At 52.7% G+C, this 27,092-nt stretch overlaps 2 protein-coding genes across 4 annotated transcripts in view; one reads left to right on the plus strand and one right to left on the minus strand.

Annotated features, from left to right (window-relative positions):
- The window catches only part of STK11 (serine/threonine kinase 11), a 32,441-nt gene extending 22,679 nt beyond the window's left edge, over positions 1 to 9,762 (minus strand). The window contains exons 1-2 of one of the 2 annotated variants that reach the window (XM_071451733.1): positions 8,106 to 9,762; positions 2,971 to 3,054 (exon numbers count right to left, since the gene is read on the minus strand). In XM_071451733.1, the coding sequence (XP_071307834.1) occupies positions 2,971 to 3,054; positions 8,106 to 8,395 (374 nt within the window). In that variant the 5' untranslated portion in view covers positions 8,396 to 9,762. The remainder of the gene's footprint in view (positions 1 to 2,970; positions 3,055 to 8,105) is intronic. The other variant, XM_071451734.1, reaches the window with a different exon arrangement.
- A 3,883-nt stretch (positions 9,763 to 13,645) lies between these two features.
- SBNO2 (strawberry notch homolog 2) overlaps positions 13,646 to 27,092 on the plus strand; it is a 50,487-nt gene continuing 37,040 nt past the window's right edge. For both annotated transcript variants that reach the window (XR_011683113.1, XM_071451699.1), the window contains exons 1-4: positions 13,646 to 13,777; positions 20,102 to 20,322; positions 21,603 to 21,682; positions 26,666 to 26,789. Coding sequence is in view for 1 of the 2 variants with exons in the window: in XM_071451699.1 (XP_071307800.1) it covers positions 20,224 to 20,322; positions 21,603 to 21,682; positions 26,666 to 26,789 (303 nt within the window). In the remaining variant the exon portion in view is untranslated. The remainder of the gene's footprint in view (positions 13,778 to 20,101; positions 20,323 to 21,602; positions 21,683 to 26,665; positions 26,790 to 27,092) is intronic.

Genomic DNA, 27,092 nt, shown 5'->3' on the forward strand with positions numbered 1-27,092 from the left:
CAGAGAACAGGGAAATACCTTGAAGTGGGCACAGAAAGTTGGGAACTCCCTGGCAGAAGAGCTGCAGCCCATTCCCCCAGGGCCCTGGGTGCTCTGCAGCTCAAAGTGAGCTCCCACCACCTTCCCCAAAGCTGGTTATTCCTCACTCCCTGTCCCAAACAGCCCAGTTGTGTGCTCTATGAAACAGCTGCTGCTTAACCCCAGCTCTACAGGAGTATTCCAGTAGCAGGAAAAAGGATCCTTGGAGAGCTGAGAAGCTTTGTGAAACCACATGGATAAAAACAGTTACAACAGAATGCCAAGAGCTGCTGGCACTTTGCAGCATTTGTTCCCTTGCAGCATATTCCAGTTTTTATCTCTGTAAGCTTTAATGTTGGGGCCAAAAAAATAGGAACCAGACTGCCTGATGTTGTAGTTGTCTGTTTTCTCCTCTCCCTGGGCTTTTGAAGGCAAAGTTTGGCTTGGAGGGGCCTGGGAAAACAGACCCTGGGACATGGGGGAGTGTCCTGACAGAGCAGAGGCTGCCAGGGAACCCCTACAATCCTGAGCATGGTCAGTTATTCCTCCAGGCAGTTGCCTTCTTAACCTGAACCCAAAATAAGTTACTTTTGCCCCAAGAAGCCACCTGAGGTAGAAGAGGCAGAAGAGAAACTCCTGCCCTGTGTGGGATCTGGGCTGAAGACTCTGCTGCCCCTTTCCAGCATGTTCCATCTAGCACCTCCAAACACTGAAAACTCATTAAATTCCTGCTCCACTCCCCATGAGAGACCCTAAAATACTCTAAATTTACCCAAAACCAGAATTTATGATGGGTATGAATATTCTCAGATCAATAAAATCAATAAAAGCAAGAACAGAAGAGAGAGAGCTCCCAAAATTTATTCCTAGCCTTTCTTATTAAAGAAGAAATCTGTGAACTACTCCTATCAGATTTGGAATACACCAACTCTCCCACTGTCAGGAGAACAACAGTGGTGGTAGATAATCCAAACCAGCTCCTGGGGAGCAAAGAGGCTCAAGGACAGCCCTGGCTGGGTGTCATTAACAGCCAGGCTGCTCCTCAGCCCTCCCTGGTCACTGATCCACTTCAGGTTGATCAATCAGATTAGGGAACAGACTCCCAGGCTGGAGCAGATCTCTTACAGGTGCCCCAAGCTCTCAGTTCTCCTCCTCAAGGGCTTCTGCTCCCACACTCAGCTCTACACACTGGTAATGGGATCCCTGGGATGCTGCTCATGGAACTGGGTTCATTTTCTGCCTGGATGAGTTCTCCATTCACCACTAGCGCTGCACTCCCAGCCACAGCAGGCCAGCAAACTGCCCTTAAATACTAAAAGTCATTGATATTTTTAATCCAGTTGCCACAGTTTTCCCTTTCTCACCAAAAAAATCACTGAAGGTTTTTATTAGGTGAGTTGCTCAAACGCAGTTTTAACCTGAAGGGAGCCTACAAGAAAGATGGAGAGGGATTTTTTAGAAGAGGACACAGTGACAGGACATGGGGAAATTGCTTCACACTGGCAGAGAGGGGGATTAGATGGGAGATCAGGAAAAAAATCTTCCCTGTGAGGATGGTGAGGCCCTGGCACAGGTTCCCCTGAGAAGCTGTGGCTGCCCCTGGATGCCTGGAAATGTCCAAGGCCAGGCTGGATGGGGCTTGGAGCAACCTGGGATAGTGGAAGGTGTCTCTGCCCATGGCAGTGGTGGAATGGGATGAGCTTTAATGTCCTTTTAAACTCAAGCCATTCTGTGACTCTATGACAAACAGCTCAAGCCTGTAGTGCTCCTCCATCAGCAACAGAACACTCAGGTGGGAACAAAATCCTTCCTTCCACAGCCCCAATTTCCAATCCCACAGCGCTTGTCTGGAAATTAGGATTTTTCTGTTTAATCACCAACGGGGAAGTTGACATCTCCCCCTAAATCCCAACTCTGCCTCCTACAAGGAACCAACACAGGCCTGTGCATGACTCAGGGCCCTGCCCACAGGGCAGCCTCAAGGAAACAGTCCCTTTTCTGCTGGATCTGTTCCCAAAATTGTTCCCCATGGGGCTGCTCAAGGTCTGCTCTATCACAGCCCAGGACATGCAGCACAGGCAGTGCCACTCAGGAGCTGGGGAAGGGCTTGAACAAAAGCATGGATGAATTCCTGCTCCAAGTTCCAGTGGAAACCGATTCCCCCAGTTATTGTCAGAATCAGCACAGGGAGGAACAAACTTTGTGAGAGTGTAGAAGCAGATAAAGATAAAAACAAAAAAGCCAACCTGTCCTTGCAAGGGAAAAGCATTGAAAACCAACTCTGGACCAGCACTGCTCAAAGTCCAGCAAGGAGCATCCTTGGAGAGATCCCATTTCCCAGGGATGGTTTTGTGTTGTCATCACCTGGTACCAACACACGATGTCTCTCTCGGGCTCCTTTTCCCCCTGCTGCCTCCTCCCTTCTACCTAATTAACCAGGATCTCTCTATCAATAATTGACTTGAAGTCCCCTCACTCTGTAGAGGCCACAGAACAAGCAGAAGCTGTCACACTCCTTTATCCTAATGATCTGGTGGCAGAGTGTTTGATCTAATTAATGCACACAATTAAATTACTCCTTTTCTGGAGTACTGTAATAAGAAGACAGTAGTTAGAAAACACTGTCAAAAATAAAAGGATCCATTTATAACATATGCTACAAGGGATCAGCCCCAGGAACTTCCACACTGGTTCAGACAAAGTGCTCTCAGCGTGGCAGAGTCACACAAAATCCAGCAAAGTGAGGATGAAATTGCCTTGATCAGTGTGTGTGTGAATTTGTGTTTGTGTGCAAAGTCTGCCAGGTGGGCAGGATGGTTATTAGCAGCGAAAGCAATTTAGCTGCAAAAATTTAAGCTTAAGAACCATCCAAAAGGGCCTTCCCAAAAGCAGAAGTACAGCAGAGAACAGTGGCAGCTCAAATTTGATCACCAGCCCTGTGCAAAAGGATATATTTTCTGTTTCTCCTCGTTGTACAACACATCTACCAGCTGGATGACGTTTTTGTGCCGTAATCTCCGCAGGAGCTGGATCTCCCTGCAAGAAGAGACAAGGAAAAAGTTACATTTAAAAAGCTTATTCCCAACTCCATTTCTTCCAAAATTTCACCCAAACTTAACTTGACTGAATGGCTCAGAGACCTGAAGTGAATGCTGTGTTTGTGGGGAATAAATAAGGTAAAACAGTGAGGAGCCACCTTCCCTTGGCTTGAGGAACAGCCCCTTGAATGTCACCCTCTGTCAGCTGTTCTGATCTTTGGCTCCAGGGATTTTGTACCTGTCCCAAACCACAGTTTAGTCTCTTTTGCATTAAACTCATCCTGCAAAATCCCACTGGATGCCAGCTGTGGAGAAACAGGCAGAGCAGGACAGTCAGGTCAGGGTGGTTCTGTTGGTGCCTGGCAGTGCATGTCCTGCTTTTCACTTTGTTCTGCTGCTGCTCCATCCTGGGCTGTGCTGAGCTCCCAAATTCTCCTTCCCAGAGTGATCTGGTGAGTGCTTTAAGCAGTGTGGTCACACTTCATCAGCTCAGCCTCTGGGAAGCTGCATTACAAGGAATTCTGAGCACAGCCTTGGAAGTGAGAGCCCCTGCCCAAAGCCAGCTCAGAGCCCCTCATGGGCACAATTAGCAGCTCCAGTAATGAGCTGGGGCCAGCACAAAGGCTGAGCAACAACCAGGAGCTGCTCCTTGGAAAGGGCTTCTCCAATGCAGGAGTGCAAGGAGAATCCTCACCGATCTTTTAAGGATGCCTGAGCAGTGGGAATTATTTCACTACCAAAATTAAGGCCAGAGACTCCTTTCTCAGCTCTGGATTTAGAAGAATCCACCAAGAGCTGAGCAGAGACCCAGGATACCATGGCAAAACTCCCAAGTATTGTGTGGACATGGCAGACAAGTCTAATTATAGGAATGACCAAAGGGCTGAAGTGGATTAAATTAGCACAAGGAACAGCAGCCAGTGTCAGTGTGGAGCTGAGGAGATCCTGCAGCATGAAAGGAGAGGGTTGAGGGATCCAACCAGGGCTGCCAGAGGGGAGCAAACACACTCAAACACAACTTTAAGGCCAAAATGTTGGGAACACATTTAAAATCCTGATCCAAACAGCTCATTCCCTGTAATACAACTCAGAAGCACAAACACGAATTCCTCCCACCTTCAACAGACAAATAAATATCTCATGTTTCTGTAATGATTTCCCCCCCCTCCCAGGAGGACTCTGCGAACCAATCCAAAATGCCAGGGCAGTGCCCCCACCCCTGGGGCAGAGGCCAAGCCACCCTTTTCCCAGAGGAAAGATTACCTCTATTTTTAGCCCCTCTTTTGCTCTGGAATGCCTGAGGAGCAGGGACAGCCAGCCCAATCACCTCCAATCCCCTCTCGCTTTGCAAACCCCTCCAGTAGGGGAACATAGGTCTCACCTCCTCAGAACAGGCCTAAATTTGATTTTTTCTTTTCTTCCAAAACTACCAACAAAACCCCACCACAGCCCACTGCAAGTGTGTGAGCAGACAGGCTGCCAGAGGCCAAGGCCTGCCTCCAAGGGAAGGAGACAAGGGGGAAAAAAGACTCGAGCTCTGTCAGATCCATTAAGCTCATCCTGCTGGATTAAGATTTATCCCCTGCAAGGTACCTGCTCTGGTAAATAACAGGGGGTGTTGCTGCTCAGAACTGTAAACAGCAAAGCTGCCCCCTTTGTTCCATGTGCCACAGCGTTTTGGAACATGCCAAAGGCAGCCTGGAAAGCAGATTCCCCTTCCTGGACATCTCCACTGTGAGATCCAGTGTTCTTCCTACAGCTTTGTTCCCAGCCTAACAAAACACAGCCAAACACAGCCAAAAGATTCAGTGCCTTCCTTTGGTTCACAAGGTTCTTCCCACAACATCCTGGCAGCTTAGGAAGTGCAGCACCTGCTCCAGGAGTGTGTGAGCCCAAGGGCTGGAAGCGCCAGGAAGATTTCAGTGTCTCTTTTTCTCTTTCCTAGTCCCAAGATTCCATCCACATCCTGCTCCTCTGCAGGGATGTCTGGCATTCCAAATTCTACATCCATCAGAATATAGAATTCTGGGCTCTTCCACGGAGTACAGGTCCCAGCATTTCACCTCTCAACCCAAGCAAACATCCAGCTCAGCAGAGGAAGTCCTTGAGCCACACAGCTCCAAGGGGAACACGTCTCTGAGGAGGAGGGATCAGCTCATTCCCACCTGAGCTCACACCTCCAGAGCTTCCAGCAAATCCTTCCCCAGCAGAGCTGTCCCTGTTTGGAGGTTCCAGTCTGGGATTTGCAGACCCCAGGAACCGCCACAGCACATCCCCATAACCCAGGTTAACCCTCAGAGGAATTCCAAGGAGCACAAATTCCAAGCAGAGCAATCGCTGAGGTGGTAAGTACAGCACAGGGCACTTGGGATCCCACAGAGCCCCAAACACTTAATTAACGTGTCAGGCTATTAGCACACGGCGTTATTAAACCTCTGCTGCTGCTGCAGCCACAGGCTGCCAGGTTTTCCTGCCTCTTTTTGGCAATCCCACTAAAATCCTTTTTTTTTGCAGGGATGAGACTCTGCAGTGTCCGCCTGAATGAGCCACCTCCACCTGCTCTAAAGAGAAATGATTCTCCCAATGGGTTTAAGGAAACTGTGTCTTACAAGTTGAAGCCCTCAACATCCTCCCCAGGACTCAGAGAGCCCTTCAGGGCTCATTTTCCTGGGGCAGAAGTGGAGTATTTTGGGGTAGAGAAAAATAATTTGATTTGATGGAAGTCCCAAACACGTTTTAGTTGCAATTTCTGGGTCTCCAGAACACCAGGAGACAGGGCTGGGGCAGAGATGAGGCTGTGGCCTGGGATATCAGCAAGGAGTGACCCAAGGTTGGCATTAACATCCTATTTCCAGCCCAACATCTCCAGGTGCCCAAGCTCAGACCTCTATGATCCTCCACAGCTCATTAGTGCACTCTCATTACTCCCTGTGTGCTACTGCTTGTGGAATTACCCAAGGGCCACTGTCTAGGAAGCGTTTTCCAGGGATTTCCTCGGATGACAATTCCATTCCTGTGCTATCAGCACAGCTGAAGCAGCTCTGAGGCAGGAGCCCACCACAGTAACTCAATCACCTCTGCCCAACAGCCCAAGCCTCACGTGCAGCTTTTCCCTGTGTGGTAGGAAACACTGGAAACCACTTCAGTGATCAGATTCCAAGAGAGAAAGCAGGACCCAACAGTGTGATCCAGCCCACAAACTGATTTCCTGCTGTCCTGTGCACAGGAGCAGTTTTTGGGCAGAAACTCCCCAAAACTGCTCCAACACAGCTGCCCAAAGTGAGATTCCAGTTCAATCTGGCCATGTTGACATTAAAATACTGTGTCAGTGTCCTGTCCAGCACTACCTGGAGACCCCACTGCACTTTGTTCCTCCCACACTGAGGACTCAGACACCTGGGTTTGGTCACATATCTCACACTCAGAGCAGACACAGCTTTCACTCCCTCTCACAGCAGTGCTGAAGGGTTCTGATAAGCTCAAGAGTGCCAGGGGACCAGGGAACCACAAAATACAACAGTTTGCCTTAAAATTCCCCACTGAAGCAGCAGATAAAGCACATGGAGAGGTGGGCAGAGGGAAAAGGATGAGGGAACAGAAATAGGAACTTGAACTAAAGTAAACCCCTGGGTACAAGGCAAGACCTAAAATCTGCCTTGGTGTTTTGGAGCAGGTGGGACTGAGCCAGGAAAAGTCCACAGAAAGTCCCTTTTAATAACTCCCTTAATGACCCATCTGATACTCACAGCCCCATTCTGGGTGTGAATAAAACTTCCCCAGAGTTCACCTCAGGACACAGGAGCATTCCCATGGCTCTGAGAGCAGGGAACTCTCCTGATGTGGGCAAGCTCTTTTTACCTAATTTACATTGAAAGCTTCCCTAAGGAGGAAACGATCTCCAGGTTCCCCAGTGGCAGCTCTGGATGTGCCCGTGGAGGGACCCAGGGACGGGGCACTCAGCCTCCACCAGAAAAACAAGAAACATTTTATTACACATTAACCAAGTTTGCTCGATCCTGAACCTGAGCCAGGAAGGGAGAGACAGGGAGGTCCCAGCCTTGGGATGTGACTGTTCCACAGCCAAGGCTGTCAAGAAAGGTTGGAAGGCAAAGCGAGAGAGCTCCCTGACAGCAGTGCTGGGACAGGATGTGAAATATCCCACAGCTAAACTGGGAAATCAAACTGAGGGACAGACACGGGACTCTGCAGGTCAGGGCTCACCCACAGCAGAGCAGCACAAGAATATCCTCGACCTCTCAGAGCTCTCCCTCCCAGCCTAGATAAACCCTCATGGGTTGTTTGGGCTGCAGAGGCTCCTGCAGGGCTGATAAGAGGCTCCTGGCAGGGCTGGGACGCAGCTGCTGCGAGGTCCAGGGAAGGGAAAGTTCCCACACCAGCCCCACTGATCCAGCCCCTCCTGGGGTTCACTTCCATGAGGGCTTTGTGCCCTGAGTAACCAGGTGTGGCAGAGGCACAGAGAGCTGACAACCCTTGGCCCCATTTTACAGCCACAGAAATCAGCTGGCGACAGCCTTGAGTTAACTCCCAAGGACCTTAGAAATGAAACCAAGGAAAAAAGCCCAAAACTTCCTGTGCCCATGGGGGTGCCCCATAGATTGGATCCTGTTCCAGCCACCTTCTGCATGGGTGGGAGGAGGAATTGCCACCACAGAGAGCTCCAAGGCCTTTGGAACACCTGGGCAGATACAGGAATGACCCTGTGAGGACACCAGGTGTGTTTGTAAGGTCTCGCCTCACCCAGGCGCTGCTGGCTGGGAAAGGTGAGAGGACACAGAGGAACTGCTTTAAGAAACAATATTTTATCCATGAAATGACACCAAAGTGGCGTATTCCAGACTGTCCCAGCCCTTGGGAACCTGTGCACAGCCTCACCCAGAGCTGCTGTTCAGAGGGAAGAGATTACTAAATACCTGTGGATTAGAAAGCACTTCCACAGCAGAGCCACACTGTCAGCTAAAACAACACAGGAGCTCAGCTGCTAAACAAGGACCAAGCTGACCCCTCCAGCTCCCAGACCTCTTTACTCACTTTTTCACGTTGGCCTCCCCGTTGGGGATCCGGCGCAGCTTCTTCTTCTTCAGGATCTTCACAGCTCTCCTGCACAGGGTCTCTGAGTCCAGCATCTCCTTGACTTTGCCGTAGGAGCCCTCTCCCAGCAGGTCTCCCATGAGGTACTTGCCGATGAGCTTGGCCCGTTTGCGCCGGGGCTGGTAAATGACCTCGGTGGAGTCGATGCGGTGGATGAACGTGTCCATCCCCACCGACATCAGCTCACTCTCTGCAAACATTCCCAGCTGCTGGGGCTCCTGCAGATCCATCCTGGATTAAGTTCCTTAACCTGTTTTGTTTTTTTGTTGTTTTTTTTTTCCTTAAGCGCTCAAGGCTTTAATCCTGTTTGTTAAGTTTCCAACACTCCCTTTTTACTCCTTCTCGGGAAAAAAATATCCAGAAGATTGTACAAACATGAATAATAATAATAAAAAAAAAAATAACAACCAACAAAAAGAAGGAAAAAGAAAAAAGAAAACCAAACCTAAGAGCTGCTTCCAGGTCAGTTGGATGCCAAAAGATCCCGGCCTGGCTCCAGAATGTCTTTGAAAAAGAACATAAATCTGTGACGGGACACACTCAGTTTGGGACTCACGTTGCTTCCGACCCGGTCCCGCTACCGGGGGCTCTTCCCAGTCAACTGGCCTTGACTGGGCCCAGTTTGATCCTAAAGAGTTAGGTCATCTCCGGGCCCGTCAGGCCACCCCGTGGAACCAGAGCAGCTCCCAGTCCCTCTCGTGACTTTCCATGCCTAGGAGCTCATGATCCCAGCCGGGGTGGGAAGGTGTGTGCTCCCCCCGGAGCACGGGCCGCGGGGTGGGGGTTCAGCCGTTGGGGAGCTGGAAGCAAGTTTCCTTGAAGGAGTTTTCCCAATCAATTCTTGCGTCTTCGCTTTCGCCTACAAAAGTTTGAGGCCTTCGGTGCCTACCGAGAGCTCCCGGGGGCATCCTTCATCCACCGGGATTCCGCCCGGCACATGATGTGTCACCACCACCTCTGCTCCGGGTGTCAGCGGTGCAGGACAACACAACCCACCCCGGCCCCGTTGATCCCGGGGGGCTCAGGGAGACCCTCTGCCCCGTGCCCCAACACCCGGCTGCTCCCGGGGGATCTCCTGCCCGGTGTCCGGTTCCTCACGGAGAGAGGAAGGGCGGTCAGGGATGCCCACCTGGCCCGGACGGTCTCTCCCGCACCTCCCACAGGTGTCACCGGGGCTGGCGGCAGGGTACGGCGGGAGAGCAGAGAGGGGTGACAGGGGACAGGACACTTTCAGTGCGACAAAATCAGCGCCGGAGCCGGGATGGGACGGGACGGACTCCCGGGGGGGGGGGGGGGGGGGGTTCGGTGACCTCCAGGCCCTTCCCGGCTCGGGCCGGGTCCTACCCCGCACGCAGCTCCGGCCGTTCCCGCCGGCCCGAACGGTGAACTGGGGGAGGGGGGGGCTGGCGGCCGAGTCCCCCCTCCCCACCGCCAGGCGGGGGAGCCGGGCCGGGCCCCGGCGCCGCGCTCCGCCCCGCCGAGCCGCCGCCTCCCGCGTCCCCCCAAGTTCAGGGGCCGCCCCTCGGCCGCTGCCCCCTGGCGCTCTCCCGGCCCCGGTCCCGTTCCTCGTCCCGGTCGCGCCGCCCCGTTACCGCCCGCCCCGCCGCGCGCGCGCCGCCGACGCCGCTGCCGCCATCTTGTCCCCGCCCGCCCCCGCCGTTCCGTCCCCCCCCCCGCCCCGCTCCGCGCCTCGCGCCGCCCCGGCGCGCGCCCCCATTGGCCACGCCGTCGGTCCCGTCCCCGAGCGCTCGAACGCTGATTGGCCGCGGCTGCATCACGTCGGGTTCCGGTTGGTTCGTTACGAACGACCCTCCCACCCACTCCGGCCGGCGGCGGGGCTATATGATGGGTTAACTGAGCTGTCCGTCATCTCTACGGGCGCGGTTTAAGGTGCAATTCAGTGTGATAGTTCATAGGCGATGTCCGTCGCGACTGAGGGCGGGGCTGGCGGCGGCGGCGCGCTACGATTGGCTGTAAGCGCTGTCAATCACCGCTCGGAGGCGGGGCGACAGGCGGTGAAGGGCGGAGGGTAAAGGGCACGCGGGAGTCATGGAGACGGGACCGGGACGGAACCGGCCCTGCCCCGCCAGGGAGCGGCCCTGCCCCACCGCCCTCACGGTCCGCCCGCCGCGCTTGGGTCGCGCTGCAGCCGCTTCGGGTTTGGGGTGAACCCGCTCCCCCAGCCCGCGCCGTTTCGCTCGGTTCCGGCTGCGCCTCGTCCCATCCCGCCCAGCGTGGCTGTGTAAGTCCAGCCAAGCAACTGCGAGGGCATCCCCAAAATGATGGCGCCCGGCTCCAGCTCCCGGCCAGACCCCGGCACGGCCCCGAGGAACTGCGCCGCCTCCCCCTCACGGCCCCGGCCACGGCAGAGCCGCTTCTCCTGCGGGCATCCTCCGGTGGCTCGTAAGGGTTGGGCTGCGCACGCTGCTCCCCCCACAGGGCCGTTCGAGGCTCGGTTTCACCGGATACCGGAGCTCCCTGGGTCCAGCCCGGAGTTGCAGCTCCGGCCGGGAACACCGGGAACCGGTGCCGGTACATGGGGTTTGTGCAGTGTCAGCTCAGGGCAACCACGATACCCCTGCAGCTGCCTCCAGCCCCACTGTGCCGGAGGCTCGAACCCTTTGGCCGAAGGGATGGAGCCGAACTCAGCTGGGATTGCAGCATGGAGCACCAGCTCCGAGAGCTGAGCAGTTCATTTGAGGCAGGGCAGGACAAATCCATGAGTTCTCCCTTTCCATGAGAGCTGCTGGCACTGCATGGATTCCAAAGCACAGGTGGGAGAACCCTGAGCCCGTTTTGGGGGGCCTGAGCAGGGTCAGGGCCCCATGAGTCCCCAAAGAGTCAGAGCATTGCAATGCTCCAGTTTGTTCAAGGAATTTGAGCCTGTGAAGGTTCGGGAGGAGGTTCCAAAGAGGGGATGCAGAGAAGGGGCTGCTCTGCCGAGCCCTGCAATCTTGCTAGCACTGCCTTTCCCTCCTCCCCCAACGGCTTCTGTCACGACAGCGCCCAGCCCCGGGTGATTTATTCCAGTCTTGGCACCGAGTCCAAAGTGCTGGAACCCATCCCCGAAATTCTGGTAAGTGCTGTGCATCCCCTTCCCGAGGTGTTCCCAGCAGTGGGAGGGCAGCATTGGCTGGAGGAGCTCCTGACACTCCACACTCTGCTCCCTGCCCATCCCACTGCCTGTCCTGCTCCCTCTCTCACCAGGGTGGCAGAATAATCCTCCCCAAAAGGCAAAATCCTGCTCAACTCTCCAGGAATGGCCACTGGAGTGGGGCAAGCCAAGGACTCACATGGGGTACCCTCAGGTATCCCCCAGCCCTGTCCCCCATTGGGGCTGCAGGTGCATCAGGCAAAACCAGAGGCTCTTGGGCTTTCCCAAATATTTGCACCAGCATTGTTCCCTCCAGTGGAGAGGTCACAAACTGGGAGAAACAGCTGACACCTGCCAAGCTTGTGGCACACAGGGCACTGCAGGAGCTGAACTCTCACCCTCTGCAGCCCCACAACCCAGCCAAGGGGGCACAGAAGGGTTTATTCAGACATGGGATGGTTCTCTGGGACTCTGGCACCCCAGCATGGTCCCATTCCTGCCCCCTGCATGGCCCCAGCACTGCCAGGACCCTGCACAGGGCAGGGTCTGTCCCCTGGTTGCCTCTTCCCGCAGCTCCGGGAGCACAGGGCCAGCTGGTGGCGTGGATCCACAGCCCTCACCCCACGGAAAGTCAGGGGATTTCCAGGCTCTGGGAAAAAACAGGAAGTGGCAGTGGGTGACAGCAGCCAGGCACACCCCAATGTGGAGCTGCTGTGCAGCTGAGCCCATGGGATCAGGGCCTGAAAACTCCCATCTTTGTCCCCATTTCCTGAGACTGGGTGTCTTACAGGGACCAGCTCCCCAAAACTCCCATCTTTGTCCCCATTTCCTGAGACTGGGTGTCTTACAGGGACCAGCTGCCTGGGAAAGGCTGTTCCTGGAGAAGCCAGGCTGTTTTCCAGGGACATTGCTCCTGTAAAGGGGCAAACAGACCAGGACACAACCCAGATGTCCCCACATCTCCCACCAGTGCAGGCACAGTCTCCCAGCATCACTTCTGCTTCATTGGGGTTTCCTGTGTGATTTGGGATCTGGGCTGGGGTGGGAGGAGGAAGAGATCCTGGTAAGGGAAAACCAGGTTTGGTGGTTCTGGGAGGAGGCAGATTCAGTGCTGGATGGATCCCTGTGTGTTCTCCCACTGTGCTTATTTATTTGTATTTGTGTAACACCAAATAAAGAGCTGGGGGGGATTCAAAAGAAGGATCTCTGTAAGGAGGATATGTTGGAAAATGTGACAGGATTGCCTTGATTAATTACTATATGCAAATGAATGAAGGATGGGAGCAGTGGGATTAGCAGGGGGAGAAGGGGACTGTCACAGACCTTCCTGGTTCCCCCTTTGTCCCTGGCACACACCCAGAATTCCCAAGGACCCGGTGTTAACGTGGTTCCCATCTGCCAGTACTTCCCTTCTTGGGGATAAATCAGTTCCCTCTGGCTGCTGCTGTGCTGGTGTAAAAACAGACCCATCCAGGAGGCTTCTGTGCGACCCCCTGGGATTTTGTTCCTACTGTGGGACTGCAAAGATGGCATGAATCCAATGCAAGAAATGGGAAATTAAAAATATTAAAAGGCCCAGTGTGGGGAAAACGAGTGAGGAGCAGGTCATTCTCCAGCCCTGTGATTCATTTAATTCCTGCAGCACGACTTGTGGCATGGGAGTGGGCAGAATCCTTGGAAGCTGCTCAGGGTTTGAGTGTTTCCAGCTCTCCTGTGTCCTCTGTGGGTTGAGCTGCTGCCCCAGTCCTGCAGGGAGGAAAAGTGAGGAATTTCCTTTTCTTTCGAGAGGAAAAGGACTGGACAGACTCCACTCGGGCTGCGGAGTCTGATGGTGCTGATGGTGTGCACAGCCAAGGCTGCTCCAGGACTTTGGTTTGCCTCCCATTTCCATCCCATCCTGAGATGGACGGAGGGATGGATGGATGGATGGATGGATGGATGGATGGATGTGAGACGAAACGTGAATGCTCCGGATCCACACCGGTGCCGTTCCTGTGGGAACGGGCGGTGCCGGGACCCACAGGAGCCCCCCGGGAGCCCCTGGGCCGGGTGTGGACCCGGACCCGCCGCTCCGGGGGCAGCGCCCGCTCCTGAACGGGGGGAGGCGGCCCCGGAGGCTCCTTCGGCCCGGGGGCTCCTTCGGCCCCGGGCCTCGCTGCCCGTTCATCACTCGGGGCCACCCTGGCGGCTCCCACCGAGACCGAGTTCCGAGCCGTGCCTCTCCTGCTTCCCGCCCCGCGGCCTGGCCCGGCTGCCCCGGGCCCGGTTCTCCCGTTCCCCCGCTGCCCACTCCCGTTTCCCGTTCCCCCAGTTCTCCCGCTGCCCACTGCCGGTTCCCCCGTTCCCCCGTTCCCCGCTCCCGGTTCTCGCTCGGTCGCCGCCTCCCCCTTCCCCGGAAGCTCTGTGGCCCTTCCAACATGGCGGACCCGGAAGCGGCGCCAGGCGGCGGCGGCCGGGCGGGAGCCTGAGCCCCGGAGTCCCCGGGACCCCCGGCACCCCCCGCGACCCCCGGACACAGGTAAGGGCCGCCCGCTCGCTGCCCCCGGGGCCCGCCGCTTCCTCCCCCCCGGCCCGATCTCTCCGTGGGCGGGGACCGCGGGCCCGCTCGGGCCGGGCTGGGGGGTTCGCTGGGGACGTGGCCCCCGGCCGGGCCTGTCCCAGGAGCCGTCGGTCGGTGCCGCGGGGAGTCCGCGGGCTGCGGGGCTCGGGCCGGGCCCGGAGCAGCCTGTGGAGACGGCCCCGCTCCCGCTGTAGGCGCCCGTGTCCCCCACGCGTGTCCGTCCCGCGTGTGGAGCGGGGCCGGGGGGGCTCGGCGGGGACCGCCCGGGGCTGTGCCGGTACCGGCAGCGCGTGTCTGCATGGGACAGAGCCGGAGATGCTGCGGAGCCTCTGGAACCGCGATCCCGGCAAAGCCCCGACCCCTCCAACCCTGTCCGAGCCGGGTCCGGATGGGGAATTGTCCCGGTACAGCCGGGGTGGCCACAGCCAGCGAACCCTCGTGTTTCTGGCTCCATCTCGTGTTTCTGACTCCCTCTCCAGCTGCACAGCGATCACAGAATCACGGAATGGTTTGGGTTGGAAGGACCTCCAAGCTCATTCAGTTCCACCCCCTGCCATGGTCAGGGACACTTTTCACTGTCCCAGGCTGCTCCAAGCCCTGTCCAAGCTGGCCTTGGGTTCCAGGGATCCAACTTCCAGGGATGGGACAGCCTGTGCCAGAGCCTCAGCATCCTCACGGGGAAGGATTTCCTAATATCTGATCCAAACTTCTTCTCTGTCAGTGTGGAGCCATGAATCCATCATGCACCGAGCTTCTGCTGTGGTGCAGCCTGTACTGGCCCAATTCAGAGTCTGAATACAATACGGAACCAGTGCTGTCAGACCATTATCTGGGCTGATACCAGAGGCTTCACCTTATTAAATACTAATGCCAGCTCTAAAACTCCTCAGAGTAACCCAGTGTAAGTGTAAGTTCCAGTGTAAGGACTGTGGCTCCCCCTTAGCAGGCTCGAGTTACAGTAAAAATGAGATAGGCTGGGCAGGGCAGGTCCTGCAGGTTCAGCACTGGCATCCCAAAGCTGGGATCCAAACCCCCAGAGGGTTTCCTGGCCCATGCACTGACCCTGGGGTGAGTCTGGAGGGCAGGAGGGTGTTGGCTGTGTGCCTCTTTGGGGCTGTTCCTGCTGCACATCATCCTGGTGTCGTCTGAGCATTGAGCTCGTCCTGAGCCATGCAGGAATGGCTGAACCAAGAGCAGCTGCTGGTGGGAATGTTTAAGTGGAAAATGATGTGCTAATACTGTTGCTGTGGGGTTGGGAGTGCTCTGTGTCCTGTGCAGCACTGCCAGGTTTTGCAGAGCTCCATAAGGTGCCAGCTGGAGCTTTTGGAAGCCTGAGTTTTGCTATCTCTGCCAAAGCTCTTTACTTCATGGGGGTCTGTTTTTTTGGATGTTTACACCCTCATTTTGCTAAAATAAGCCTGTACGTATCTCGTTCAAATGTTGCTGGGAGGTCTCTGCACAGGAACAAACCATGCTGTGACTTGTCACCGTAAGACTCTGGATCCTTCAGGAAAGGTTTATACTCTCCTGAGACATTTTTCTGTTTAAAACTTAAAACTCCTCAGTGTTTTTTGGTTACACAATCGAGGTCTGCACAAGTGTGGGTGTGATCAAAGTGAACACACGCCTCTCACGGAGCAGGTGCACGTTGAGTCTGCCTTAAGGCTGCCCTAATCCTTAGGGAAGTTGGCTTTGATGTCCTGAAGTGGTTTTCCTACATTGGGACCTGCTCAGCTCCAGAGGGTTTCTCCCAAGCGTCTCTTGGGAGAGAAACTGAAGAAAAAGTGTAAAGAATTTGGGACCTGCATTTTCTTGGCTTCTGACCTTGCTTAGCCAAGTTCTTTGTGGAAGGGGAGCAGCCCCAGTGCTCTGAGTGCCCTGCTCAGGCTCTGCCTCATGCTGGGAGGTGCCCAAAGCTGGTTTTGGGAATGTTCCATGGACCTGGTGTCTGAGCCACTGCCTCTGCCTTGCAGGGATGTGTTTGTGGCTTGGGAACGTTGATGCTGGATGTGTGAGGGTGATGCTGGGTGGATTTACAGAGGAACATGCCGAGTTCCCTGGCAGAGCATGGGTGGTGTCTGGGAGGCGTTTTTGCCCTGTCCAGAAATAGTCCTATGTGTTTCCAGGTGGAAAAGCAGGGATAGGTGGAATTTACCTGTGGGGGGCAGTTAATAATTTCTCCTAAAAGGGACTTTTCCCTCCAAAAAGCTGTATTTGATTGGTTTTCCCCTGTATGGTCTGAGTGTCAGACGAGGAGCAGCAAATACTGCTTGAAGCATCAAGCTCTTCCCTGTACAAACTCTGCTGCCCTTGGAGGGCAGGTTTGTTCTTTTGCCTGCACCACCACAGCTCTTGCAAGAATCTCTGGAATGATCCAGATTTTTCTTCCCTTTCCTTGCAGACTGCTTCCCACAGTTAATTGGTTGCATGGGTTGTTCCACGTTGCAGCTCTGCATTGAGTTGTGGTGCCCAGGTGATGCCAGGATTTGCCCTGGAGCCTGGCAGTGCTGTGCCCAGCTCCAGGGTTGCAATACTTGTGTCCCAGGAACCTTTTCTGTGCTCAAAGCATTCAGGAGATCAGGGTGGCTCAAAGTGCTGGCTTAGGATGCCCTGAAGCGATTCCATTTTCATCACCCGTAATTCGCGTTTTCCGCTCTGGTGTTCTCTTTTGTGTTGGTGACAGGACTGAGTCCTATTCCCATCTGCTTGTTTGGTCTGAACTTCCCAAATATACGTCAAGAAGAAGCATGAAAGAGGAACTTGAAGGTGCCTGGGTGCTTGAGAAGTAAAACTGGCTGTTCAGAGTTCTGTAGGGTTGACTTCCCATTTCTTTGGGGCCATTACATCCCGCAGAATTCCCATGGGTGCCCCTGCTGGGGGCTCATGAGTGGGTGCAGTAAGGTGGGGACACTTTGGGGCTCCACCTCTGCTCTGTAGGGGTGGGCAGGGTGAGGAGAACTGATCCCTGAGCAGGAGGAAGAACAGGATCACGTTCCCAAGGTGTTTTTGTTGTTCCCAGCTCGTGGTAATTCATGATCGGCAGGTTTAGCTCCCGCTGCTCCGGGCATGTCTGTGGGTTTCTGGCTGTGTTCCTTTAATGGAGGCAATTTAAAATACACCAACAAAGGGTGGAACACGACGGGAGGAAGTGCTGGCTGCATTTTACTGGGTTGTTTTCACCTCTTCTGATAGTAGATATCAGTGATCCAAGCCCTTACTCCCATCTCTGTCCATCCTGGTTACAGCACAGCAGTTCTTTGTGTGTTCCCAATTGGAATTTTCCTGCTGGATCGCTGGTCTGAGAAATGCCTGAAAAGCTCAAGCTGTTAAAAGCTGAAAGTTGTGCTCTGTAACCTCTAGACATGATGAATTCCAGAGAAATTCCAGGCTGGAGCTGCTCCTTAGTCCCTGTGCTGACAGCAAACCTTTAAGCAAACTGTTTGGAATATTGAAACTGTTCTGGAGCTCAGTGATAGGATGAAATCACTCCGGGGCTTCGTCATCCTGTGCAGGGAGCTGCTTTCACTTTCAAACCTGGGCTCCTCGGCCAGGAAGGAAAATGTCCAGTGGGATTTTTAGGGTCGTGTCCTCTCTCTGGATCTGGGGGATGGCTGCTCTTCCATAGTGCTGCTGCAAGGAGACGTGACTAAAGTGGCTGAAGTTGGGAACAGTCTCTGTGTGCTGCTGCTGCTGCTGAGGGCTGGGCTTTCCCCTCCCAGCCCTCTCCCAACACGAGTGCTGGGACTGGGAGCCTCCTCTCCGGGGATTTGCCATAACAGCGGAAGCTGCTGCTTGCTCGGAGTGTGTTTGGTAAGAGAAGCGGTGGAAAATCACTTTAAAAGTTTGCTGTATCTCTTCCCTCACGTGTGTGGGCCTCTGTGTAATCAGTGTTTACTGTCACAGCAGCAGGATGGGATGTGGAAGCACTTTGGATCTTGCTGATTTTTATGGTTTTCCGTGATGTGGCTGCCTGGAGCATGGCGGGACGGGCACAAACCGAGGGCTGTTCCCACTTCTCTGTTCCTGTGCTGGGTGTTGTCCTGCTGTCCTCAGGCTCATGCAAGTCTCTGTCTCTGGATTTAGTGAGTGTTTTATTTAGTTTTTTCTTGGAATTTGGGAGTGTAAACTGGACGGCAGCCGCTGGCACTGGAGCGTGAGCTCAGAGCGAGAGCTGGGTCAGCCTCCACGTTCACCACCAGGAACTCCTTTTGCAGCACAAAGATTTGGCAGGTGCAGGTTGGATTTTGGGGTGTCCAGTAAGTGCTGGTGCCGCTCTCCTGGGGTAAGGAGTTCCCTCAGCATCCTCCAGGATTGAAGCATGGCTGGAATGGTACCAGCTGTAGAGTGGTCTCTTAGTGCCTCTTTTTTCCCTCCTGTTTTCAATGCTTGGGTGTATTTTGCACTGGCACAACAGCCCCCCACCAAGCAAGGCTCAGAGCATTCCAACAGCTTTCTTGCTAAGCAGTTTTCCTTCATTTTGTCAGTGGGGTGTGATCTGTTGTGCAGTTTTCCCAGGGAGCTGGTGCTGCTTTAGAGGCAGCCTCTGCTCTGCAGGGTCCACCAGTGAGATCTGGTGGTGTGAGACACAAGCTAATGCAGAGCAGGCACAGAGGGATGCTGATATTGATTTTACCCTTCCTAAGTTCCTTTGGATATGTAAGTAAAGCTGTACATTTGTTATGGCTCTTACGGGAATCACTGCTGCTGATTTCCTCTCAAAAGCTGTTGCAAGTAAGGGAAAAAAAAAAAGAAGAAAAGCAGCAAAACCCCTGAAGTCTGGTGTAAGGAAGAGTCACAGGGTTTTATAGACACAGAGCAGTTGGTGACATTGACCCTGAGATCAGCAAACCTCAGCCCTGGCTTGGCTAAAGCTGAGCAGGACTTGAAGGGAATCTTTGCAAAATAGAAAAGGGGGACCTTCTCCCTACAAGAAAACCAAAACCCACAGAATCCCTTTGGGAGCTCCGCACAGCATTCCATAGGTGGGATGTGACAAACTCTGCTTCTCACACAGAACATCCTGGGCACTTGAGGGCTTTGCCTGTGACTCCACTGCAGGATCAGGCCAGGCTCAGGGGTCCTGGCTGGTCCCTGCAGCCCCAGATGAGCCCTACCCAGAGGGCACTGCTGGCACAGCTGTGGCACCACGGGAAGGCAGAAGGAGTCACTTTAAATTTCACTTTCCATTGCAAATGCCACAGTCATTTTGTCCACCGCAGGGTCTCTTATTTTTAAAGGGCCTCGGAGTCAGAAATGGCTTTTCAAAAATATTCCTTGTAATAAACAGTGTGTCCTGAATGATCAGAGGTGGCTCTCTTAAATTACAGCTTTGGTCTGTGCTCTGTAGGTGTTGTGTGTGGCTGGATTGCTCCATCCAGAGGTTTTGGCCACTTTGATTTACTCAGCTTCTGGGGAGGGACAGGGAAGGCAGGAAGCAGCAAAGAAAGATTCAGTGGAAATAAAGACATTGTGGATGCTTTTCTCTGCTCCTCTGGTTGTATAGGTTGCTTTCACCATCTCTTTTTTTATTTTAATCCATTAAATCCAATTGGAAATTGGCTTCCTGTGGGATAATGGAGAATTTAGAAGAAAATTAATCAGTTTGGTGGTTTTGGCTGAGAAGCTGCACTGAAGGCAGGGTGTTACTGTGGGGTTAATCCTGCCAGGACAATGCTCCTGTTTTGGATCCCCTTTTGCTGGCAAAAAGGGAAAGTGCCAGAAGCTGATAAATTCAGGAATTTGTGGCATTAACACTATTAATTTCAAATGAGTAACAAGGTATTGTTGGGTTTGACTGGTGTGGGAAAGGACTTGGTGCAGAAACATCTGCCTTGGAGCTGGGGAGACCCTGGAGCTCCACAGGATGGGAGATGAGGGTTCACTGCTGGCTCAGCAGTGTCCCACCTCCAGAGCACATTTTCAGCAAAACAGGCAATTTGGGGGAATTGATCACCATGAGTTTACACAGGAGTGCAGAGTCTTCTTGTACATTAGATAAGCAAATTCCTCAGGCTGAGCCCAGCTGTGGGTGACCTTAGGGACCTGCGGGGCTCCTGGTGTGAAAGGCAGGAGAGGTGAGTTCCAGTTCCAGCCTGGGTGAATTCCAGGTGTGGTGCTAATGGAGAGCTCTGTTTCCCATAAAACCCTCTCTTTTCTGAAGAGGCAGCAGCATTTCACAGGCTGCTGGCTGTTTGCTCATCTCTAAGCTATGTTTAAGCTCACAAGGAGTTTTTTTTCCCCACCTCCCCTTTCACAAAACCTAAACACGCCTTTCTTTCCCAGCCCAGGACATGGTGCAGGGTGAAGAGCACAATTGAAGACGCTGCCACCACTCACTCCACAGCCTGTCCCACCCTCCTGAGGACTCCATGAGGCAGGACACGGGCTGATGCTCTCACCCCACCATGGATGGGGGGAACAGCTTCCCACAGCACCAGCAGCCGGGCGATGCCGTCCGTGGCGTCCCCGGCCTCCGCTCCCAGCTCGCCATGCCCAATGTGGAGGTGAGACCCTGCAGATCCTGGGGAGGGGGAGGCTGTGGCCCAGGAGGGGTCTGGGCACAGCAATCTGGCCTGGTAGATCCTGGGAGTCTTGGTCTGTGTTTACAGCAGCAATTTCCAGACTTTCCAGGCGGCTGCGCAGGGGGGTGCGGGACTGAAGTGAGGAGGGAAAAGCAGGGCTGTGATTAAAGCAAAACCTCTCTGAAAGCTGCTGGCTGCCAGCTCCTTGAGGAAGGACTGAAGAGACTGAGAGAATGTGCCCAGGATTGCAGACTTTGTTCCTGCCCCAGCACAACTCTACCAGACGTGTGAATCTGTGCCCGGGTCCAGCTGTCTCTGTTTCCAGAGCAGCAGAGATAAATAAGTTGTATTTGTCCTGATATAGATGCTAAAACCAGACCAGGTCCCTGATGCATTTGTCCAACAGGGCAAAAAGCAAACCCTGTCCCAAAATAGCTGATGTGTTCCTGGAGTTTTTCTGTTTCAAACTCTGGAATGTGTTGCATGCAGGGACACAGAGGTTCAAGCGAGGCCCAAGTTTCTCTTGCTTCAAGTACAAGGTTCCATTGCTTTGGGCACAAAAAGAACAGATTAAAGGCTGCTGTGGAGCTGAGTAAGGAGATACTGTGTTCTCTCCCTGATTTTATTGGTATGAGCTGAGCTAAGACCTTGCCATTAACTGGAGACTGTTCAGGGAGGTGAGAAGACAAAAGGCACAAAAGGACATTTTTGGATGTGACCTCTGCCAGCCAATTTCAGGTTATTGGGTTGGTGCTGACATCCCACAGAGACTGAATCATAGAATAATGGAATCACTGAGGTTGGAAAGGACCTTCAAGGTCATCAAGTTCAATCTGTGACTGATTCCCACCTTGTCACCACACCAGAGCATTGAGTGCCACGCCCAGTCCTTCCCTGGACACCTCCAGGGATGGGAACTCCACCACCTCCCTGGGCAGCCCCTGCCAAAGCCTGACTACCCTTTCCACCAATAAATTCCTCCTGATGTCCAACCTGAACATCTCGTGGCACAGCTTGATGCCATTTCCTCTTGATGCCATTTCCTTTGTCCCTTCAGAGTGTCCTCTGCAAGGGCTGGGGAAGGGGACAGTGGTAGGGGAGTAGGTTCCAAAGGTGAAACTGGAGGTTTGGAGAGACAAAGAGCCACCTCTGCCTCTGGGAAGCACTGAGGGAGGGAAGCCATGGGCCTGCCCTCGTGTCTGCAGCACCAGGTAATGGTTCCAGGCCTCTGCTGCTCTAACTGTTGTGCCTTCTGCTTGCAGAATTCCATGCTGGCCGCCGACTCGTGGAGTAGCTGCTACCCAGTCCCTTTCCCAACCTCATCTTTCCCAAGTGAAAACCAGTGAGTGCTGTTCTCCTTTGTCTAATCCCCTCTGCTCTTGCACACCCCGTGATTCAACTGTTTCTTTGCTGCTTTCCATGTTTACTTTATTTCATGATCTGATGGGGAAATAATTGCATCACTCACTGATCTTGTGGCATTTCAGACACTGCTTGGGAGCAGCAGCAAACAGCTTTTTGTTTTTAAAAATGAGAAAAAACCTTTGTTTTCTGTTAAACCTGGAGGCTGCAGTAAGGGAGAAACAGCTTTGGTTTAGCCTGGATTTGTAACACTAATGGAATTCTTAACAGATGCAACTGAGCAAACATTGGGCAGTCTCTGGGTTTGCACAGATGTGGAGGAAGATGTTACCTGTACTGGGGATTAGATTTTGGGTGATGTTAAAATCCTTTGCCATGTCACTGGAAGTGACTGACACTAAAAGTCTGTACTGAAAAAATTTGTTTTCCATTTTCCCTTTACAATGAACCTTCATCACAAGGTGGGATATGACAAATGTTTGCACAACATGAAGTGGCCTTGTGCCATCACTGAGCGACTTGGATGGTGATTCTGTTGGGGCTGGGGGTTTGGAGGCTGATCCATGGCTCCTTTGGTCTCTGAATCCAGGGATACACAGGATGTGTTCTTTATCTAGGTCAGAGGTGGGAGGAAGGAGAACTGAAAGAAGCAGAATTCGACATCCTGAGCTAACAACTCTGTTCCAGGTGCCTGGCATTAAACTGGGCATTTAATGTAACCTCCCTCCTAAAGGGATTTTGGCATCTTCATGGTGGGATCCTGTGATGGTGTTTGCAGGGGTCTGAGGATGAGGGAAGAGACGAGAATGTTGACTCCATGTTTCAGAAGGCTTGATTCGTTATTTTATGATATATGTTATATTAAAACTATACTAAAAGAATAGAAGAAAGGATTTCACCAGAAGGCTGGCTAAGAACAGAAAAAGAATGATAACAAAGGCTTGTGACTGAGACAGTCCAGACAGCTGGGCTGTGATTGGCCATTAATTAGAAACAACCACATGAGACCAATCCCAGATGCACCTGTTGCATTCCACAGCAGCAGATAACCATTGTTCACATTTTGTTCCTGAGGCCTCTCAGCTTCTCAGGAGGAAAAAAATCCTAAGGAAAGGATTTTTCAGAAAACGTGTCTGTGACAGGATCCATCCCTGGGAGGGTGTGAGCTCCAGGCAGACAGGAGCAGTGAGGATCAGCTCCTCTGGCAGGGGGATGAGGGGACTCGTGTCCCTGTGCTCCTGCTGCCCTGGTCCCCTCTGGCCACAGCAGGAGCTGTGGGGTGGATGCACAGGGCAGTTCCCCATCAGAGGGTACCAGAAGCTGCCCCACAGGTGCTGAGGGAGCTGAGCTGTGCCAGCTCCTCCCCACAGGAGACTTCTCAGATCCATTCAGGCCTTTTGCTCTTGGCCAGCCTGGCTGATTGGAAGGGGCTGTGCTTTTTGAGCAGGATTCCTGTAAATTACATGTTGTGAATCCTCCAGAGAGCTATAACAGAATTTCTGTTTTGCTGCATTGAACCACAAGATTAGATTGTGTTTATCTATTGCATTGGGGTTTTTTTTTTTTGGTTTTTTTTTTTTTTTCCTCTTGACCATTTGTTCTGGTTTTGCCCCTCACTCTCTTCCTGTTCGGTGCCGCTCGTACCAGCGCTGCTGGGAACAGCCCAATCCTGCAAGGACATGCCTGTGTCTGACACAAACCTGGACTTGCTGCCTTTGCTGAAGTTATTCTGGAAATGAGGCCCATTGTAGTAATGATTTGCTAGGGAATGATTTAGCCAAGGCTGCACCTTTAGCTTCCTGTTCTTCGTACCTCAGGAGGTGTAAAAATCACTTTTCAGGTGAGATCTTCCATATCTGCATTTCACCTTAAAAAAAAAAAAAAAAGTCTGTGCTTTTTGTATTTGAAAATGGCACTGACTCTGTTTTAGGTGGATTTAGGGTGAGGGGGTTACAGGCAGGAATCCTGGAAAGAATGGAAACATTGAAAAGTGGGATTTTAAAGGCAGTTGTAATTGTAGCCCATTGCTGTAACATGAAAAAATGCAGCTGGCATTAGGGGTGGTGCACGTTTTTCTTCAGAATCCTTGCAGAGAAATCTCATTTGCAAGTGGCTGTGTTTGGACAGGGCTTATTCTCATAGCAACACCTTTATCCTGAAGCAGGTTTTTCCTGTTTCTTTTCAGGAGTTCACTTTAATGCTAGGGAATTTCTTCAGAAGACCCCAAATGCGGCCTCTTGGGTTCAGATTTTCTTAACCTGACAAATGTCAACAGTGTATTCAACCTCCCTGAAAGAACCTGGGAGGTTCAGAGCTCTGAAGAGCAGCAGCTCAGCTCTTTTCTGAGGAATTATGCCTGCAGAGCTCAGCTTCCCTTGCTGAGAGGCTCAGGGCATTGCTGGCTGGGGGGATCTGGGGCAGCCCAGTTGTGCTGTTGGATGAGGTGTCACACAGCTGCAGCAAAGCTTTGTCCCCACTTTACACTTTTCTTGTTGTTTTTATGCCCTTTTCCACCTCTGCATGGAGCATTGCTTGCTGGAATAGTAAAGCAGGCTCTGAAAAAACATGGATTGGTGTCTGGTGAGGAAGGAAAGTGGCAGGCTAGTGCCAAGGCAGCCCGTGGCCTCTCAGCTCTCCCTGATATTCCACTGGCTTGAGATGAGAAGTTTGTGTCTCTGAGTGGAGGACAGAGGGTGGAACCTGGCCAAAACACACATGGAGGTCTCAGAGAAGTGGCACTGTGGGCCCAGAAGGGCTTTGGATGCATTGGTCATGCTCATTGGGATGAGCAGCTGGATGAGCAGCTGGAATGCAGCGGAATTGCGACGGAGCGTTCCTCCTTGGGCAGCTGCTGTGATTAAAGCAGCATAAATTTCCTTTCTGGAGCTGTTTTTTGGTTGTCTAGTGAACCCCTTCAGCATTTGAGGGAAGCTGCTGACCCACAGTAGAGCAGTTTACCAGGAAATGAGCCCTGGAGAGGCTGAGCAGGTGGGGACAGGGCAGTGTTCACAGCTGGGCTGTGACAGGGTCACTGACCTGATTCTTCCAATTAAAGCATTTTTGTCTCGGTTTATTTCAAGCAAACTTGTCAATGGCTCTGTGCCAACCCTGCAAATGAGAGGAGACAGCTTTGAGTTCTGAGTCCAGGGAAGGTAAAGCCCAGCTCCAAAAGCACTGATGGGATTTTGGGGCTTTCCAAGGAGGATCTCAAAGTGGTGCCTGGAGCTGCTGTGGGCTCTCCCTGCAAACTGCAGCAACCAAGGGCATCTCACATGGGCAGATTGGAAGACCAAGATTAAGGGTAACAAAATACCAAGCAGAGCTGGTCATTCCACAGCAGGCCAGGGAGGTTGGAGCTCTCTTGCTCTGTTTCTTGTTACCTTGACTGACCTTTGTCCTCGCCACAAAGTGCCAGGGGAAGAGGAGAGGGTGTTCACTTTTCCAGTAAAAATAGTTTTCCTATTCCTTGGTTAGTTCCTTGATGCTGGCCAAGCTGTGTCCTCGTGTGAGAGACAGCGAGACCACAGCAGCCTTGGCTTGAAAGCCTTTTAAACCAGCCTTTTCCTGTGTGGAAATAATTAATTCCCAGAATTTATGCCCAGATTTTAATTTCCTTGGATGGATTACAAAGAGCCAACAATCAGGGCTGGACTTTGGGAGCTGGGATGTGCAGGTTTGTGTTCACACAGGGTCTCAGGTGTCTCTGCAGCAGGTAAGGCCGTGGCAGCACAGAAAAACAAAAAGAAAAGGAGGAAAGAGCTGTTAATTTTTGAGGGGTTTGTCTTTAGTGATGGGAAACAAGCAGGAAAAATGTATTTATCAGAGGAGATAACTGTGTTTGCACATAAATCCACATGTAAATGTTCACCGGGTGCGTTAACGAGCTGCTGGCCACACATGGCACCTTAATTGCTTAATAATCCTTTGGCAGCTTGGCATTCCCAGCTCCTGGGCAGGAGTTCTGTTCAAACTCTGTTTCTCCCTCTTCCCAGCGCCCTGTTCAAGTTTCTGGCCGTGGATTCTTTGGGCATCAGGGTGAAGAAAGAGGAAACCACCCAGCTGGGGTGGACGTCCTGTGGTGGCAGTCGCCCAAGCAGGAGCACGGCCCCTTACGGGAAGGATTACAAAGCACATTCCTTGCTCCTGCAGGAGAGGGAAAAGGCTTGTGCAAACCAGGAGGTGGCGTGGAGCAGAGGCCAGGAGCTGCTCCTGGGCAGGAGGAAGGAAATTGGCTGCTCTCGTGGCAGTTTTTGCCCCTGGCTGCCTGGAGGAAACGGATGCAGGGTGCAGGGAGCAGGAGGAAGCTGGCATGGCCCTGCCCAGGTGGAGCAGGCAGGATCCTTGCTTTGTTCCCCTGTTGGCTGAGCACTGATCTTGCTTTTGAACTCACATCCCTACTTCCTCTCTCTGGGTAACAGTTCTGTCTGTGTTTCCCAGTCACCAACCCCTCCATTCTCACCTGCCTTTGGGCTCTGTGAGTGGTGAACCCCCTGTCCAGGTGGGTTAACAGGGGTCTTTCCCTGTCAGAGCTGATTTGTGAGGCTGTTTTGGGGGTTTTGTGGCCTAAGCTGGCATTCAGGTGTGATATTTCCCTGCAGCTCATGTCCTCACATGATGCCCACCACACCCATCATGCTGGGATGTCCCAGGGCTTCATTCTGCTTTGTCATCAAGGCTGAAATATTGGGTACTGCAGACCATTTTTATCTATTAAGTCCTTCCTGGTCTACACAAATTAAGAATTATATTCTTAATTCAGCATTTTTACACTGCTGACTTTGGGAAGTGGGATAGAACTGGTAGAGATATTATTTTGCCATCTCTCTTCTGGATAATATCCAATAATATCCCTCTCCTGTATGTGACATCCTGAAGTTTCAGCTTCACTGCTGTCAGAGGCTGAAGTGACCTGAGAAGTGCTGGGGACTGACAGGGAGTAACTGCTTTTCCCATTTCCTTACAGGCAATATTTTAGCCCCCCTCAGGATTTTTATATGGATTCCATCAGCAGACCACATTTCTTGGATACAAACTATGCAGCTGTGGACCCCACTGACTTCTTACCAAAAAATGGGGATTTTCCTCAGGTAAGTGCAGAGTTCCTGATGCCTTTGGGGAAAAAATGAGGCTTTGGAGTGCTGGGGATTGCTTTTCAGTGTTGCCTTACTTAGGGAAAATGAAGAGATGGGCGATAAATTTGTCCAGCCCCAGAGAGGAATTGTGTGCAGTTGGGATCAGTTCTCTGACACCAGGAATTTGAAAGGTGTCCATGGTTTGGTAGGAGCTTCTCTGTGGTAAAACAGCTTCTGTCTTTTAAAGGGATGTTTGGCATAAACACTGGTGGTGCTGGGGGCTGCAGGAGGGTCCCAGAGTGTGAACTGAACACGCTT

This window comes from Agelaius tricolor, unplaced genomic scaffold, assembly GCF_023055355.1.
Source record: "Agelaius tricolor isolate 1412-34295 unplaced genomic scaffold, bAgeTri1.0.p SCAF_33, whole genome shotgun sequence".
NCBI classification, from domain to species: Eukaryota; Metazoa; Chordata; class Aves; order Passeriformes; family Icteridae; genus Agelaius; species Agelaius tricolor.